Raw genomic sequence first — 17,558 nt, 5'->3', positions numbered from 1 at the left:
CCTCCTATCAGTCTCAATGTGCTTTCTTCTTTACTTCTGTAGTTGTAGGACTTCCATTCAGCCAAATTTCAGGCAGTTTTGAATGATGGTGGTTCTGTATTTTAGTTGTCATTTTGGTGTGGTTATGGGAGGTGAGTGAGTATAGGCGTTTACCTACACCACCATCTTGGTTTTCCAACAAGTGTTCTCTGCCACCATCTTACCTCCTAAATTCTTTTACCTCTAATTTTTTCCGGATAGTAAGTATGTTGACTAATAATTTTTTAAGCTGCCTTCTAGTTAAGACTATATATATTATTTTAGCTAAGTAATCATTCCTGTTTTATTGAGCTTTTTAAATAAAAAAAATCAGTAGTAGTTCTTTATTTAATCACCTTTTCAGCATCTTTGGGATAGATTATGTGATCTTTTTTCTTCATCAGCTCTATTGGTATGTGGAATTATCTTAACAGCTTTCCCCATATAAGACCACTTTAACATTCTTTAAATAAACAACACTGGGTCTTTCAGTGTGCTCTTTTATTAAATGTTTAGAATTTTTATATTAGTTTTCAGAAAGTTGGAATGTAGTTTCCTTTTCATGAATAGTCTTTATTTAGTGTAGTATCCCTTCATGAAAATAGTTTAGAAGTCCTTTTCTTTCTTAATTCTCATAAGTAGAATTTGGATGACCTATTTTTTAAGGCTTTAGTAACCTTTTTAATGCTGCTTTCCTAGGAAGAGGACATGGTAAGTCTGACCATATTCTATGCCAGTGATGGTGAACCTTTTGAGCTCGGCATGTCAGCATTTTGAAAAACCCTAACTTAACTCTGGTGCCGTGTCACATATAGAATTTTTTTGATATTTGCAACCATAGTAAAACAAAGACTTATATTTTTGATATTTATTTTATATATTTAAATGCCATTTAACAAAAATCAACCAAAAAAATTAGTTCACGTGTCACCTTTGACAAGCGTGTCATAGGTTCGCCATCATTGTTCTATGCTCTATGGAAATTAATCTGTATCTCTTCTGTGTTCAGTTTGGTAAATTATATTTCTTTAGAAATATTATTTTAGCTATGTTTAAAAATTTATTGGTGAGATAACCCCTTTTTCAAATATCCTCTGTCTATATTCATGAATATTTTAAATATTTCTTATTTCAGTGCCTGTGCTTTCTTTCTGTTTTCATTATATGAACTAATGGTTTATCTTATTTTCTGATTTGTTTTTGCTTTATATATTAGTTTTTTTTCTTTTTTTAACCTAATTCTGTTTTTATTTATTTATTTATTATTTTTTTTATTTTTATTTTTTATTGCTTAAAGCATTACAAAGGGTATTACATATGTGTCCTTTTTTCCCCCCGCCCTTGACAATACCCCGGCTTCCCCTACCCTCCAGTGTCTTAAGTCCATTGGTTATGCTCATATGCATGCATACAAGTCCTTCGGTTGATATCTTACCCCCCTCCCTCCTGCACCCCAACCCTTCCCGGCCTTCCCACTGCAGTTTGAAAATCTGTGTGAGGCAGCTCTGCCTCTGTATCTATTATTGTTCAAAAGTTTATAATGGTCTCTATTATACATGAATGAGTGAGATCATGTGGTATTTTTCCTTCATTGACTGGCTTATTTCACTTAGCATAATGCTCTCCAGCTCCATCCATGCCGTTGCAAATGGTAAGAGTTCCTTTTTTACAGCAGCATAGTATTCCATCGTGTAGATGTACCACAGTTTTCTAATCCATCCATCTACTGATGGGCACTTAGGCTGTTTCCAGATCTTAGCTATGGTGAATTGTGCTGCTATGAACATATGGGTGCATATATCCTTTCTGATTGGTGTTTCTGGTTTCTTGGGATATATTCCTAGAAGTGGGATCACAGGGTCAAATGGGAGTTCCATTTCCAGTTTTTTGAGGAAACTCCATACTGTCTTCCATAGTGGCTGCACCAGTCTGCATTCCCACCAGCAGTGCACAAGTGTTCCTTTTTCTCCACATCCTCTCCAGCACTTGTTGTTTGTGGATTTGTTGATGATAGCCATTCTGACAGGTGTGAGATGGTACCTCATTGTTGTTTTGATTTGCATCTCTCGGATGATTAGTGACTTTGAGCATGTTTTCATATGTCTGTTGGCTTTCTGAATGTCCTCTTTTGAAAGGTGTCTATTTAGGTCCTTTGCCCATTTTTTGATTGGATTGTTTATCTTCTTTTTGTTAAGTTGTAAGAGTTCCCTATAAATTTTGGAGATTAGGCCCTTATCAGATATGACGTTGGCAAATATGTTTTCCCACGCAGTGGATTTCTTGTTGTTTTGTTGATGGTTTCTTTTGCTGTGCAGAAGCTTTTTATTTTGATGTAGTCCCATTTGTTCATTTTCTCTTTAGTTTCAAGTGCCCTAGGAGCTGTATCAGTGAAGACATTGCTTCGGAATATGTCTGAGATTTTTTTGCCTTTGGATTCTTCTAGAATTTTTATGGTTTCCTGTCGTACACTTAAGTCCTTTATCCATTTTGAGTTTATTTTTGTGTATGGTGTAAGTTGGTGGTCTAGTTTCATTTTCTTGCATATATCTGTCCAATTTTCCCAACACCATTTATTGAAGAGACTATCTTGGCTCCATTGTATGTTCTTTCCTCCTTTGTCAAATATTAATTGAGCATATTGGTTCGGGCCGATTTCTGGGTTCTCTATTCTATTCCATTGATCTATATGCCTGTTCTTGTGCCAGTACCAGGCAGTTTTGAGAACAGTGGCTTTGTAATACGGCTTGATATCTGGTATTGAGATCCCACCTACTTTGTTCTTTCTCAGGATCGCTGCAGCTATTCAGGGTCTTTTTTTATTCCAGATGAATTTTTGGAGAGTTTGTTCTAGATCTGTGAAGTATGCCGTTGGTATTTTAATGGGAAGTGCGTTGAATTTATAAATTGCTTTGAGTAGTATGGACATTTTAATGATGTTGATTCTACCAATCCATGAACACGGTATGTTCTTCCATCTGTTTATGTCTTCCTCTATCTCTTTTTTCAACGTCCTGTAGTTTTCTGAGTAGAGGTCTTTTACCTCTTTAGTTAAGCTTATTCCTAGGTAGCTTAATTTTTTTGGTTCGATGGTAAATGGGATTGTTTTTATAATCTCTCTTTCTGAAAGTTTACTATTGGTGTATAGAAATGCCTCAGATTTCATGGCATTAATTTTGTATCCTGCTACTTTGCCAAATTCATGTGTTAAGTCTAGTAGTTCTTTGACGGAGTCTCTAGGGTTTTGTATGTATAATATCATGTCGTCTGCAAATAAGGACAGTTTTACTTCCTCTTTTCCAATTTGGATGCCTTTTATTTCTTCTTCTTGCCTAATTGCAATGGCTAATACTTCCAGGACTATGTTGAACAGGAGTGGTGAGAGTGGGCATCCTTGTCTTGTTCCTGTTCTTAGGGGAAATGGTGTTAGTTTTTGTCCATTGAGTATGATGTTGGTTGTGGGCCTGTCATATATGGCTTTTATTATGTTGAGGTATGATCCTTCTACTCCCACCATGCTGAGAGTTTTTATCAAAAATGGGTGTTGGATTTTGTCAAATGCTTTTTCTGCATCAATTGATATGACCATGTGGTTTTGTTCTTTCAATTTGTTTATGTGATGTATCACGTGTATTGATTTACAGATGTTGTACCATCCTTGCATCCCTGGGATAAATCCTACTTGGTCATGGTGTATGATCTTTCTGATGTACTGCTGGATCCGATTTGCTAAGATTTTGTTGAGGATTTTGGCATCTATGTTCATGAGGGATATTGGCCTGTAATTCTCTTTCATTGTGTTGTCTTTACCTGGTTTTGGTATTAGGGTGATGCTGGCTTCAATAGAATGAGCTTGGAAGTGTTCCTTCCTCTTGAATTTTTTGTAGTAGTCTGAGGAGGGTAGGTTTTAGTTCTTCCTTGAATGTTTGGTAAGACTCCCCTGTGAAGCCGTCTGGTCCTGGGCTCTTGTTTGCTGGAAGCTTTTTGATGACTGCTTCAATTTCTTCCATAGTTATTGGCCTGTTGAGATTTTTAGATTCTTCCTGATTGAGTTTTGGAATGTTGTATTTTTCTAGGAATTTGTCCATTTCCTCCAGGTTGTCTAGTTTGTTGGAGTAGAGCTGTCCATAGTATTTTTAACAATCATTTGTATTTCTGTGGGGTCTGTTGTGATTTCGCCTCTGTCGTTTCTGATTTTGTTTATTTGGGTCCTCTCTCTTTGCTTCTTGGTGAGCCTGGCTAGAGGTTTGTCAATCTTGTTTATCCTTTCAAAGAACCAGCTCTTGGTTTCATTGATTTTCTGTATTATCTTTTTGGTCTCTATGTCATTTATTTCTGCTCTAATCTTTATTATCTCCTTCCTTCTGCTCACTCTGGGGTTTTCTTGTTGCTCTCTTTCTAATTCTTTGAGTCGTAGAGTTAGATGATTTACCACCATTTTTTCTTGCTTTTTGAGATAGGCCTGTAGAGCTATAAACTTCCCTCTGAGGACTGCTTTCATTGCGTCCATAGGTTTTGGATTGTTGTGTTTTCATTGTCATTAGTTTCCAGGATGTTTTTAATTTCTTCTTTGATCTCATTGGTAACCCAATCAATATTTAATAACATGCTATTCAGCTTCCAAGTGTTTGAGTATTTTGGGTTGTTTTTTTTGTAGCTCATTTCTAATATTATGCCATCGTGATCTGAGAAGATGCTTGGTATGATTTCAGTCTTCTTGAATTTGGGGAGACTTTGTGACCCAATATGTGGTCTGTTTTTGAATATGTCTTGTGAGCCCTTGAGTGGCTTTGGGGTGAAGTGTTCTGAAGATGTCGATTAAGTCCATCTGATCAAGTGAGTCATTTAGGGTTGCTGTTTCTTTGCTGATTGTTTGTCTAGAGGATTTATCCAGAGATGTCAGTGGTGTATTAAAGTCCCCTACTATGATTGTATTGTTGTCAATGTCTCCTTTGATATCTTCCAGGAGTTTTTTTATGTATTTGGATGCTCCTGCATTGGGTGCATAAATGTTTATCAGGGTTATATCTTCTTGTTGTATTGATCCCTTTAGTATTATGAAGTGGTCTTCCTTATCTCTGGTTATGGCCTTCACTTTGAGGTCTATTTGGTCCGATATAAGTATTGCTACCCCAGCTTTCTTTTCCTTTCCATTTGCCTGGAAGATATTTTTCCATCCCTTCACTTTCAGTCTGTGTGTGAGTCCCTTCTAATGAGGTGGGTCTCTTGTAGACAGCAAATGTATAGGTCATGTGTTTTTATCCATTCAGCCACTCGATGTCTTTTGGTTGGAGCATTTAGTCCGTTTACATTTAAAGTTATTATTGAAAGGTACTTGTTTGTAGCCATTTCTTTTTTTGTGTGTGGCTGTTTTCTGTCTGAGCTTTTTATTTCTTCTTTTTACACCAGTCCCTTTAGCATTTCTTGCATTGCTGGCTTGGTGGTGATAAACTCCCTTAGACTTTTTTGTGTCTGTGAAGCTTCTTATTTCCCCTTCAAATTTGAATGATAGCCTTGCTGGATAGAGTATTCTTGGGTTCAGTCCTTTGCTTTGCATCACTTTGTAAATTTCCATCCATTCTTTTCTGGCCTGATGTGTTTCTGTTGAGAAATCATTTGATAGTCTAATGGGAGACCCCTTGTATGTAACTTTCTGTCTCTCTCTTGCAGCCTGTAAGATTCTCTCTTTTTCCTGAACACTTGCCATGGTAATTATGATGTGTCTTGGTGTGGGTCTTTTCGGGTTCACCTTGTTTGGGACTATCTGTGCTTGTGTGACTTTTTTCTTCCCCACCTCAGAGACGTTTTCTGATATTATTTCTTCGAGTAGGTTTTCTAATCCTTGTTCCTCTTTCTGTTGTTCTGGCACCCCTATTATTCGTATGTTATTTCGCTTCATGTTGTCCCAAAGCTCCCTTAGGCTCTCCTCCTGTCTTTTTTTTTCTTCTTTTTTTTTTTTAAATTAAATCTTTATTGTTCTGATTACATTTGTTCCTCTTTTTTTCCCATAACTCCCCTTCTCCCAGTTCCCGCCCCACCCTCCGCCCTCACTCCCCACCCACTGTCCTCATCCATAGGTGCACGATTTTTGTCCATTCTCTTCCCGCATCTCCCATTCCCCTTCCCCCCCCCACAAGAATAGTCAGTCCATTCCCCTTCTATGTCCCTGATTCATTGTAATCACCAGTTCATTCTGTACATCAGATTATTTATTCACTTGATTCTTAGATTCACTTGTGGATAGATGCATGTTTGTTGTTCACAATTTGTATCTTTACCTTTTTCTTCTTCCTCTTCTTAAAGGAAACCTTTCAGCATTTCGTATAATACTGGTTTAGTGGTGATGAAGTCCTTTAGCTTTTCCTTATCTGTGAAGCTCTTTATCTGACCTTCAATTCTGAATGATAGCTTTGCTGGATAAAGTAATCTTGGTTGTAGGTTCTTGGTATTCAGTACTTTGAATATTTCTTGCCATTCCCTTCTGGCCTGCAAAGTTTCTGTTGAGAAATCAGCTGACAGTCGTATGGGTATTCCCTTGTAGGTAATTGAGTCTTTTTCTCTTGCTGCTTTTAAGATTCTCTCTTTGTCTTTTGCTCTTGGCATTTTAATGATGATGTGTCTTGGTGTGGTCCTCTTTGGATTCCTTTTGTTTGGGTTTCTCTTCGCTTCTTGGACCTGTAAGTCCATTTCTTTCACCAGGTGGGGGAAGTTTTCTGCCATTATTTCTTCAAATAGGTTTTCAATATCTTGCTGTCTCTCATCTTCTGGCACCCCTATTATTCTGATATTAGTGCGCTTGAAGCTGTCCCAGAGGTTCCTTACACTATCTTCACACTTTCGGATTCTTTTTTCATTTTGCTTTTCCAGTTGGGTGTTTTTTGTCGAATCTTTGGTTTGATTCTTGTTCTCCTCTGGTCTGCTATTTGGTATAATATTCTTTATTTCAGTCCGTGTATGCTTACTTTCTAATTTCTTTATCGTAGCATCGAGGGTCTCATTAGTTTTCGTGAGGCTCTGCTCAAGTTTATAGCAAGCCCTCAAAATTGCGATTCTTAGCTCCATATCCTCCATTTCTGTCATGTTCTTTTGTCTCCGCATCTTTTATGCTTTCTTGGTGCACCCCCTTGTGGTCTTTGTGCGCAGTCTTGTTCTAGCCAAACCTTAATTGTTGTAGTTAACACTAGAGGGATTTGACCACCAGGCCGACTGGTTGTAGGAATCAGCTGTGTGGAAAACGTCTGTCTTCTGGGGAGGCGCTAATCCAGCCTTTGCCTGAGGCGATCGGCAAATGGCTGTGCGCAGGGTTTGGGCGGGGCGGGATCAACAGGGCGGGTGGAGGGAGCAGTTATGGCCGCTCTCAGTCCCGTTCCCAGAGGCTCTGCTTCTCAGAACCCCGGCAGCCGCTGCAAACCTCGGAGAGAAAGCTGCCCTCAGGTTCCAACTGATGCCGGATAATCCCGCTTCTCCCGTTTGAGTCTGGGTCCCTAGAGACTCGCCCGGATCTGGAGCCGAGTCTGAGACTCACTCCCTACCGAAAACGACAACCGCGCCCTCAGCCACCAGTCCGCTTTCGCGCGCACCTCGGTACCTTTGTATTTTCCACACTGCGCCTCCTCTGAGCCTTGGTTTGTTGTTCTCTTTCCTTCTAGTTGTATAGTCTCTCTTCAGCCAGCCTTCCTGTGGTTCTGGGTGATGTCCTTTCCGTCTTTTAGTTGTAGTTTTGAAATGGTTGTTTGCGGCAGCGGTCTCCGGTGTTTACCTACGCCACCATCTTGGTCTCTCCTCTCCTCCTGCCTTTTAATTTTTTTCTCCAATTGCAGTATAGTTTGGGTGTGTTTTGCTTCCTTGTCTTCTAATTCACTAATTCGGTCCTCCGCTTCTCCTAGTCTACTGTTGATGCTTTCAATGGTGTTTTTTATTGCAGCTATATCGCTCTTCATTTCTTGTTGGGTCTTACATAAGTTATTGATTTTTTCATCTGTTTATTCTTGCTTCTTGCATAAGTAGTTGATTTTTTCATCTGTTTCTTCTTGCTTCTTGCATAAGCTGTTGATTTTTTCATCTGTTTTTTCTTGCTTATTGCATAAGCTGTTGATTTTTTCATCTGTTTCTTCTTGCTTCTTGAATAAGTTGTTGACTTTTTCCTCCATCCGGTGTATGCACTCTAGTACCCTTATTCTGAATTCTTTTTCTGTCATGTTGCATGCCTCTGTATCACTTAGCTGCTTTTCTGGCGAGTCCTCCTTTTCTTTCCTTTGGGGGTTTCTTTGCCTACCCATGTTTGATCTCGCTGACATATGTAGATGTTGAGTCATTCAGTGGCTGCTCCCTGGTTGGCAGGGGCTCCTTGGGTCGTGGTTGCTGCTCGGACGGTTGCGGTAGCAGCTGCTTCCCAGTTGGCAGCAGCTCCTCTGGTGGGTGCTGTTCACAGCTGTGGTGGCTCTTCTGGCTGGTGGGGGGAGGCTTCACGTACAACTGCTGTTCCTCAGACAGTGGGTGTGGTGTTCAGGAGGCTGTGGTGATCAGGGGGCTGCTGTTGCTTGGATCTGCTGCGTTGATTTAAAGGCACAAAATACAACACAACAAGGCACAACGTACCAGGCACTGAACACAAGTATATTCACGATATTAATAACCCCAAATAAAGGTGACCACCCGAATTAAGAGAATTAGGGAATAAGGAAGAAAGAAGAGAAGAAGATAAAAGAGAGAAAAGAAAAGAAAAATAAGAATAAAACAAACAAAAAAGGAGTGCAAAAATAGAATTGGGAAAAAAGAGGGGGGAAAAAAAGAAGAAAAAAGAGCGAAAAGAGAGAATGAAGTAGAAGTGGGGAAGAGACTATTTGTATGAGGAGTAAACTCCAATAGAACTGCCACTAATCTCAACAAAGTCCAGCAACAGATCCCTGGAGATGAATGCAAACTACAAACCACCAATAATATCAAGAGGGGCAAGGGAAAACAGAAGCACAAAAATAACCGGGGGGGGGGGGGGGGGGGGAGGGGGGAGGGGAGGGAAGGAAAAAACCAGCAGAAAAAAAAATAAAAAGAGAAAGCAAAACAACCTCACAACCAGTCCTAAAAAAGAAAAAGAAAAAACACAAAACAAAACAAGCAAACAAATAAAAAAAAAACAATATATTCAACAATCCAGAAAACAATGGAAAGATAAGAGAAAAAAATGTTTGGAAAGTGAAGAATGATAAAGAATAGGTGTATAAGGATTTAGAGGAGTGGATTGGAAATAGGATATATAAGTAGGGTGGAATTAGACAGTGGGTAAAAGGATGGAATTGGGGAAATCTAAAGCAGGAATAGGGTAAGAGAAACAGGACACCAAAAGGGGAAAAGTGAGGAAGAGAGTTTTAGCAAAGAGGTGAAATTGAGATAGGGAAAATTAATGCTAAAGGAATGATGAAAATAGAATGGAGAACACTAATCCCAAAAGAAAATAAAGAGAAAATAAAATGGCACTTTAAAAAAATGGAAAAATGGTAGCAGTAATAATACTGGTTAAAAATAAAAATGTAGTAATTGAAAGGGTAAAATCAGGTGATGGAAAAAGAAGAAAAAGAAAAAAAAATGGTTTCTTAGTAAAAAGGCGAAAAAAGAAAAAAAAAATTTGCAGTAGTGATGGTCTTTCGGTTCTTCTAGTCTTCAGCCTGGTTCGCCTTAGTCCTGCCAGGTATTTAGGAGAGTGTTGAATTCCCCTGCATTACATTGTTCCTCCGTGTTGTAAATCACAGTCCTGATTTTAAAGCAGGCCGTATTTGTGATCCAGACTGCCTTAATTTGTATTCACCTAAGAGTCAGTTTGTGGCTCAGCCTCTGGGTGGCAGTGTTTTTGGGTTGGCCTCTGAGGCTATACCCCTAATTCTGTTTTTATACAGTTAATGCCTTTTCTGCTTTGCATTCATTTATTATTTTTCTAATTTTTTGAGGATCTTAAATTGTTTTAAAATTTTTATTGGTGTTTTTTAATTCCCTTACATGCATTATGGTTAAAATTTATAGACAGAAAGTTATTGTAGGTTTTTTTTGAAATTATTACCATTGTTTTTTAAATACAAAAATACTATTTTGGATTTTATTTCCACGTTGATCTAAGACTTATTTAATATAGACTTCTAAAATTTCAAGTGGATTTACTTTTTAAAATTCTGTTATTTCTAGTTTTAGTAAAAAAGTCTATATGATTTCAACTTTTTTATATAAACCATCTATACTAATAAAAGGGTAATATGCTAATTAGACCAGATAGACCAGATGTCATTCTGGATGTCATTCCAGATGTCATTCCAGATGTCCTTCCTGACAAAGTCAGGGCCTGGGCCAAGCCACTCGGGGCCCTGGGTGCCTGCGGCCAGCCCAGGCAAAGCTGGCCCGGGTCCCGGGTGCCTGCAGCTGGCCAGAGGGAGGGAAGCCTAGGTCTAGTGTGCCTGCGGCCAGCCCAGAGGGAGGGAAGCCCAGGTTCTGGGTGCCTGCAGCCAGCCAGAGGGAGAGAAGCCCGGGTCCTGGGTACCTGCGGCCAGTCAGAGGGAGGGAAGCCCAGGTTCTGGGTGCCTGCAGCCAGCCAGAGGGAGGGAAGCCCGGGTCCCAGTTGCCTGCAGCCAGCTGGAGGAGGGAAGCCTGGGTCCTGGGTGTGTGGGCTGAGGCTGAGGCGGTTAGGGGCAATCAACCAGGCAGGAGAGCAGTTAAGGGCGATCAGGCAGGCAGGCAGAGTGGTTAGGGGCGATTAGGCAGGCAGGCAGAGTGGTTAGGGGTGATCAGGCAGGCAGGTAGGCAAGCAATTAGGAGCCAATGGTCCCAGATTGCAAAAGGGATGTCCGACTGCCAGTGTGGGATCAGGCCTACACTGGCAGTCAGACATTCTCTGAGGGGTCCTGGATTGCGAGAGGGTGAAGGCCGGGCTGAGGGACCCCCCTTTCATGCACAAATTTTGTGCACTGTGCCTCTAGTATTATCATAATTGAAAAAGTCATTCTTTTTCTCTCATACACAACTCATTCAGTACTTAAATTTTCCTATGGCTTTTTCTCCTCTTGGATAGGCATATGCTGATCTGTATTCAATGTGACCTTTGTTAGCAAGTATTTTACACTCCAGAAACTACAAGACCCTTTGTCCCTATTAGTGTATTCCTGACATATATCCTTTTTTTTCCTTTTGTTAAGGAATTCTTGAGAACTTCAATAAGGCATAAACATTTACCTCTGTCTGAAAAATCATTGGTACACATTTCTAGGAAATACATGAATGGCCTTGCCTCTGAGGGAATGGAAAGCAGAAGACCTGGGCAAGGGGATAAAGGAACAAAACCAGTTGAGCATTTGTAAAATGGATGAGTAATTGAATAGGTTTAAAGGGAAGATTAAATAAGTAGAACTCCTCAGTATCTTTTTAATATGTGGAGACAAAGAAAAAGTAACCCATAGCTTGGGGATAAAAGAATAAAATGAGTTGAGCCTTTGTAAAAATGCATGAGTAATAGAATAGGCCTAAAGGAAGATTAAGTAAGTATAAATCATCAATACCATTTTTGTATGTGGAGACAAAGGAAAAGTAACTCAAAAGCTATGTGAAGGAAGGAATGAGCATTATAGAGAATATTGCATAGTTAAGGGTATATAAGCAGTGATAAGATGCATAGGAGTACACAGTCACCATTTTCCATTTATATATTTAACTGGACTAGTTTGGACGAATAAAGGAAATACTTAAATCATTATGGTAAGATATCCTATATAGTAAAAGGCTAATATGCAAATTGACTGAACGGCAGAATGACCAGTCACTATGATGTGCACTGACCACCAGGGGTAGACGCCCAATGCAGGAGCTGCCCCCTGGTGGTCAGTGTGCTCCCACAGTGGGAGTGCTGCTCAGCAGAAGCCAGGCTCATGGCTGGCGAGTGCTAAATATGTCCGAACCCACGGGGAGCAGGCCTAAGCCATCAGTCGGACATCCCCTGAGGGCTCCCAGACTGCAAGAGGGCGCCGGCCTGGCTGAAGGACCCTTGAGTGCACAAATTTCATGCACTGGGCCTCTTATAGTAAATATACTAAAGCCAGATTAGAGACAGAGAAATATATGGGAATTAAACGAGTGAAACCTATTATGTGCTATGAATTTATTTCAATTTTATCTTTTTAATCCTCACCCGAGGATATTTTTTCCATTGATTTTTAAGGAGAGTGGAAGGGAGAGGGAGAGACAGAGAGAAACACTGATGTGAGAGAGACACGCCAATTGGTTGCCTCCTGCACAAGCCCCGACCAGGGTCGGGGCCAAGAAGGAGACTGCCACTGAGGTAAGTGCCCTTGACCGGAATTGAACCTAGGACCCTTTAGTCCACAGGCTGACACTCTATCCACTGAGCCAAACCGCTAAGGCTGAATTTATTTTTTAATGGAGAGTAAAGTAGAGATTGTGTTTTTTGCCCTTAAAGAGGTTTAAGGGTAAGAAAATAAGCAGAATAACAATTGGAAAAATTAATAACTATATCATTTCAACATAGATATATAAAATATATATACATATATAATAACACAGACATGTAACAAAAAAAACCCCAACCCACCCAAAACATCAATTTAGATACTGTCAGTAGAGCTAGCCTTAAAGTAAGTGACTTTTAAATGAAGGGCTTAGGATGAGAAGGAGCTACCATGTAAAAAGCCCAAATCAGATTTGTGGGAGATACAGCAAACTGAAAAGCCTAAAAGATGAAAGTAAGTTGGGACATGTTCTACGATCTCAATAGGTCTCTCCAAATAGCAGTGAAGAGGACAGTGCTGAGATAATGTGTTATAAGCAAAGGCATTTTAACCACAGTAAGTTTGATTTTCTTCTAAGAATAAAGAAAAATTGTTGAAAAAAGTTAAGTATGAATTTTTTTTTTATCTTCATCAGAATCATATGGAGAATATTGAAATAGGACTGCTCAGGACTGTAGAATCCGATCCAAGAGATTTAGGTTGTATCTAAACCTGAGCATTTGTAATAAGTTCCCTAGTGATTCTAATCCACATCTCAATTTGAAAACCACTGACTTATGTTTACAGGCATATCTCGGAGATATTGTGGATTTGGTTTCAGATCACTGCAATAAAGCAAATATTCACCTTAAAGAAATTTACACAATTTTGTTTTTGTTTTCTAGAGACTATTCAGTTATGTGTACACTATACTGTAGTCGATTAGGTGTGCAATAGCATTATGTTTAAAAAAACAACATACATAACAACTAAAAATTATTTATTGCTAAAACATGTAAACCATTATCTGAACATTGAGTATGTATAATCTTTTTGCTGGTGGAGAGTAACATCAAAGATCACTTATCATAGATCATCATAACAAATATAATAAAAAACGTTTGAAATATTGCAAGAATTAATAACCAGAATAGAACACAGAGACATGAAGTGAACAAATGCTTTTGGGAAGATGTTGCTGATAGACTTGGTTAATGCAGGGTTGCCACAAGCCTCCAATTTGTAAAGAACATAGTATCTGTGAAGTACAATAATGTGATGCGCAATAAAACAAGGCATGCCTATAACTAATAACCAATCTTACATGAATTCTCAATTTTTTTCTGGTGTTCCCTTATGTTTTTTTCTCCTCAAATTTTGTAATAGCTTTAGAATTTCATTGGTCATTACTTTGGCATTTTATTATTATTATTTATTTATTTTTGCTGTAGAAATTTTACTACTTTCAGAAAGAGGAACTACACGTTTGTTCTCTTTTTTTCTTTCAGATTTGGAGACCAGGTATGAAACCAAGAGGTTATCTTCAGAAAATGGCATTAATGAAATAAAGTTAGTCCAGTGGAAGATAATGGAAAGAATTAACACACATGGCCTTAAGAATCTAATTTTAAAAAATAATTGGGAATCCAAAAAAAATTTTAAAGGACAAGAGGGATATTTTGGACAAGTGAAAATAACATCTCAAAAAGTGTCCTCTTACCAGAAACACACATCTCTTACTCCACATCAGAGAATTCACTTTGTTGAGAAACCCTATGAATGTAAAGAATGTGGGAAGGCCTTTAGAGTACGCCAACAACTTACTTTTCATCACAGAATTCACACTGGTGAAAAGCCCTATGAATGTAAGGAATGTGGGATGGCCTTTAGACAGACTGCCCACCTTAATCGACATCAGAAACTTCATATTGTTGAAAAACTCTATGAATGTAAGGAATGTGGAGAATCTTTCATGTCTGGCTCAGACCTTAGAGTACATCAGAAAACTCATACTGGTCAGAAGCCGTATGATTGTAAAGAATGTGGGAAGGCCTTCAGAGTGCGTGGGCAACTTACTCTCCATCAGAGGATTCATACTGGTGAGAAACCCTATGTATGTACAGAATGTGGAAAGGCCTTTAGACAGTATGCACACCTTACTCGACATCAGAAGCTTAATACTGCTGACAAACTCTATGAATGTAAAGAATGTGGGAAAGCCTTTTTGTGTGGCTCTGGCCTTAGAATACATCACAAACTTCATACTGGTGAGAAACCTTATGAATGTAAGGAATGTGGGAAGGCCTTTAGAGTGCGACAACAACTAACACTCCACCAGAGAATTCATACTGGTGAGAAACCCTATGAATGTAAGGAATGTGGAAAGACCTTTAGTCGTGGTTATCATCTTATTCTTCATCACAGAATTCATACAGGTGAGAAACCTTATGAATGTAAAGAATGTTGGAAGGCTTTTAGTCGTTACTCACAACTTATTTCACATCAGAGCATTCATATTGGTGTTAAACCCTATGACTGTAAGGAATGTGGGAAGACCTTTAGACTACTCTCACAACTTACACAACATCAGAGTATTCATATTGGTGAGAAACCCTATAAGTGTAAGGAGTGTGGGAAGTCCTTTAGATTGCGCCAAAAACTTACTTTACATCAGAGCATTCATACTGGGGAGAAACCCTTTGAATGTAAGGAATGTAGGAAGGCCTTTAGACTTAATTCATCACTTATTCAACATCTGAGAATTCATTCTGGGGAGAAACCCTATGAGTGCAAGGAATGTAAGAAGGCCTTTAGACAGCATTCACACCTAACCCATCATGTGAAAATTCATAATGTAAAACTATAAGAAAGTCTCAGTCCTGTGTTGTAGAACCTTTATGGGTCTAGTAATTAATTCCTTTTGCTTCATACATGCAATCATCTTGGCATATGTGGTTTTGTAGAATTTTTAAAATGTGGTAATTTAGGAAAAAACCTTTGAAAATGGCAGTGTGTCCCAAGCCTTGTCCCGGAGCAGATAGAACGAGCAACTAAATCGAATAACATCCACCCCAAATTGGCGAAGTAGACACAGCTGGTGAGACAATTCGCAGCCGGGAAGGGCAGAGGACAACTGGAGAACGGTAAAATCAGGAATCTGGGCTGGGGAGAACTGCGAGACAGTCCAGCGCAGAGGGTCAGAGGGAAACCGCATGGCACAGAGTCCGTGTCCCTTGGGTCAGGCACAGCATCTGTCTGTGGAAAGGAGGTCTGCAGGACTGCTGGTGGCAGGGGATTCTAGATCAGGGTCCATAGTCACGACAGACTGAGCCCAGAGGGGGCATTCAGGACAGCTGTCCAGACCGCACTGTGCAGGGAGGAGAGGGGTTCACACAGGCACAGCTCTTTCCCCTCCTGTGATCTTTGCTTTTCTTTGCTGAACGTAGTTCATAGGACCTTTCGGATATGGACACTCACCCGAGGCTGAGGTGTGGACTTGTGGAGTCTGGGGAAAGGAGAGGGTCCGGGAGAGGTGGCCACGAGTCTGGCGCTGAGTCATACCTGAGCCCGGGACCTGGGCAGCCATTTTCTCCTGAAGAGATAGCCCCTCCCTGCAGTCTCCAGGCAACCAATACAGCCACACCGAGACTACACCCTGAGTGGTACAAAGGGAAAAAAAATCTGAATAGCCCCTGAGAATCCACAGGGACTGGCCTGAAGAGAGGCCTTCAGTCCCAGCAACAGGAAACTGAGAAGCCACAGACAGTACAGAAGAGTGGGATCTTAAACCAGCCAAAGGAACGACACTTCACTTTTTTGTTTTTATTTTATTTTAATATTCTTATCTCTTTTTTCTTTATTTCCCTTTTTGCATTTGTTTCTTTATTTTCTATTTCTTTTCACATTATTTTTCCATCATTCTAATTTATTTCATTTTTTATCTTCTTTTTTAATCAACTTTTTCAATTTATTACTATTATTATTATCATTATTATTATTATTTTCTTCTCTTTCTCTTTCTTCTTATCCACTAATCCTCTTTCTGCTTTCTCTATACTGAACTGAGGTCCTCCCCATATTCATCCAATTCTTAACCTTACTTTCTGTATATAAGATTCTGCCCCCACCCTCTTTACTGGGAATTTGGTGTTTGTAAGTTTTGGTTTACCTATTTGTTTTCTGGTGTCTCCCCCACCCCCCCATATATATATTTTTTTCCCTTTTTCTTCCTTTTTCTTTTCTCTCATACCATTTTTTCTCTTTTCAATATAATTTGTGCTCTCTTTTCTCTCCCCTACTTTTCTCTGGTGGTCAATTATATTGGGGTTATCGGTGTTGTGAGTACATTCGTATTTTGTTCCCTTTATGTCGTGTCTTGTCGAAGTGAATTTTATCCTGTTTGGCCTAGAGAGTGAGCTAGAGAGTAAACCACATAACCAGACCCTCGGAGAGGAGACTCCATCCACAAGTGGGTCAATAACACTCCAGACCCAACAACAGAGGTAGTAAGAAGGCAGCAGTAAGGGAGAGAGCATGAGTGAGGGGGAGCAAAAGAGTGTGGGGGGGTGTGTGACTGAGGCACAATTAGATCCCACGGGACCTTTGGGGGCAGGCTAACTGGTCTTACCTAACTAGGCAGCCTCTGCTACCATTGCAAACAGTCCCAGAGCGGCTGGCTCTTCCTCAGAGGCCTCACCTTTTTGAAGGGGAGAGCTGCTGTGACCAAGAGCCCAGCCTCACCTCCACCCAAGGTGCCCTCAGATAACACCCGGGACTCTACAGCCACCCCCGCCAGGGACCTGCTACCTTGACTGCAGTCCCACAGTCACCGAAACTCCAGCCACCCTGGGCGCAGGCTCCTGTGAGTTCCAAAGCATGCTCCCCTTTGACCAGCCCAACACTTTAGCCCAGGGCACTGCGACCAAGCGAGCAGCAGCCCCGCAAGCAGCCTCATGCGGTCTGTCCCCATCCAAGGAGCAACAGCTGTGCGAGCAGCCCACCCACCCCCCCCCCCCATCTGAGGAGCAGCAGCTGTGCATGCAGCCCACACCCATCCAAGTAGCAGCCGCTGTGAGAAGCCCACCCCGGTCCAAAGAGCAGCCTGCGCCCCCCCTCCCCAAAGGAGCAGCAGCCCCATGAGCAGCCCACCCATGATGGAGGAGCTGCAGCCTCATGTGGCCCGCCCCCATCTGAGGAGCAGCAGCCTCACGCACAGCTCACCCCCGTCTAAGGAGCAGCAGCTGTGTGAGTGGCTCGACCTGGTCTGAGGAGCAGCAGCTGCCCGAG

At 40.5% G+C, this 17,558-nt stretch overlaps 1 protein-coding gene across 2 annotated transcripts in view; it reads left to right on the top strand.

Moving 5' to 3' along the window:
• ZFP82 (ZFP82 zinc finger protein) overlaps nucleotides 1–17,329 on the top strand; it is a 71,605-nt gene extending 54,276 nt beyond the window's left edge. For both annotated transcript variants that reach the window (XM_070398440.1, XM_070398441.1), the window contains one exon: nucleotides 13,781–17,329. In XM_070398440.1, the coding sequence (XP_070254541.1) occupies nucleotides 13,781–15,138 (1,358 nt within the window). In that variant the 3' untranslated portion in view covers nucleotides 15,139–17,329. The remainder of the gene's footprint in view (nucleotides 1–13,780) is intronic.
• The last annotated feature ends 229 nt before the right edge of the window (nucleotides 17,330–17,558 follow it).

Source organism: Myotis yumanensis, unplaced genomic scaffold (genome assembly GCF_028538775.1).
Source record: "Myotis yumanensis isolate MYYU_CA2020_CCGP unplaced genomic scaffold, mMyoYum1.0.hap1 SCAF_18, whole genome shotgun sequence".
Taxonomy (NCBI): Eukaryota; Metazoa; Chordata; class Mammalia; order Chiroptera; family Vespertilionidae; genus Myotis; species Myotis yumanensis.
The sequence above is the reverse complement of the archived record's forward strand: the minus strand, read 5'-3'. Positions and strand labels throughout refer to the sequence as shown.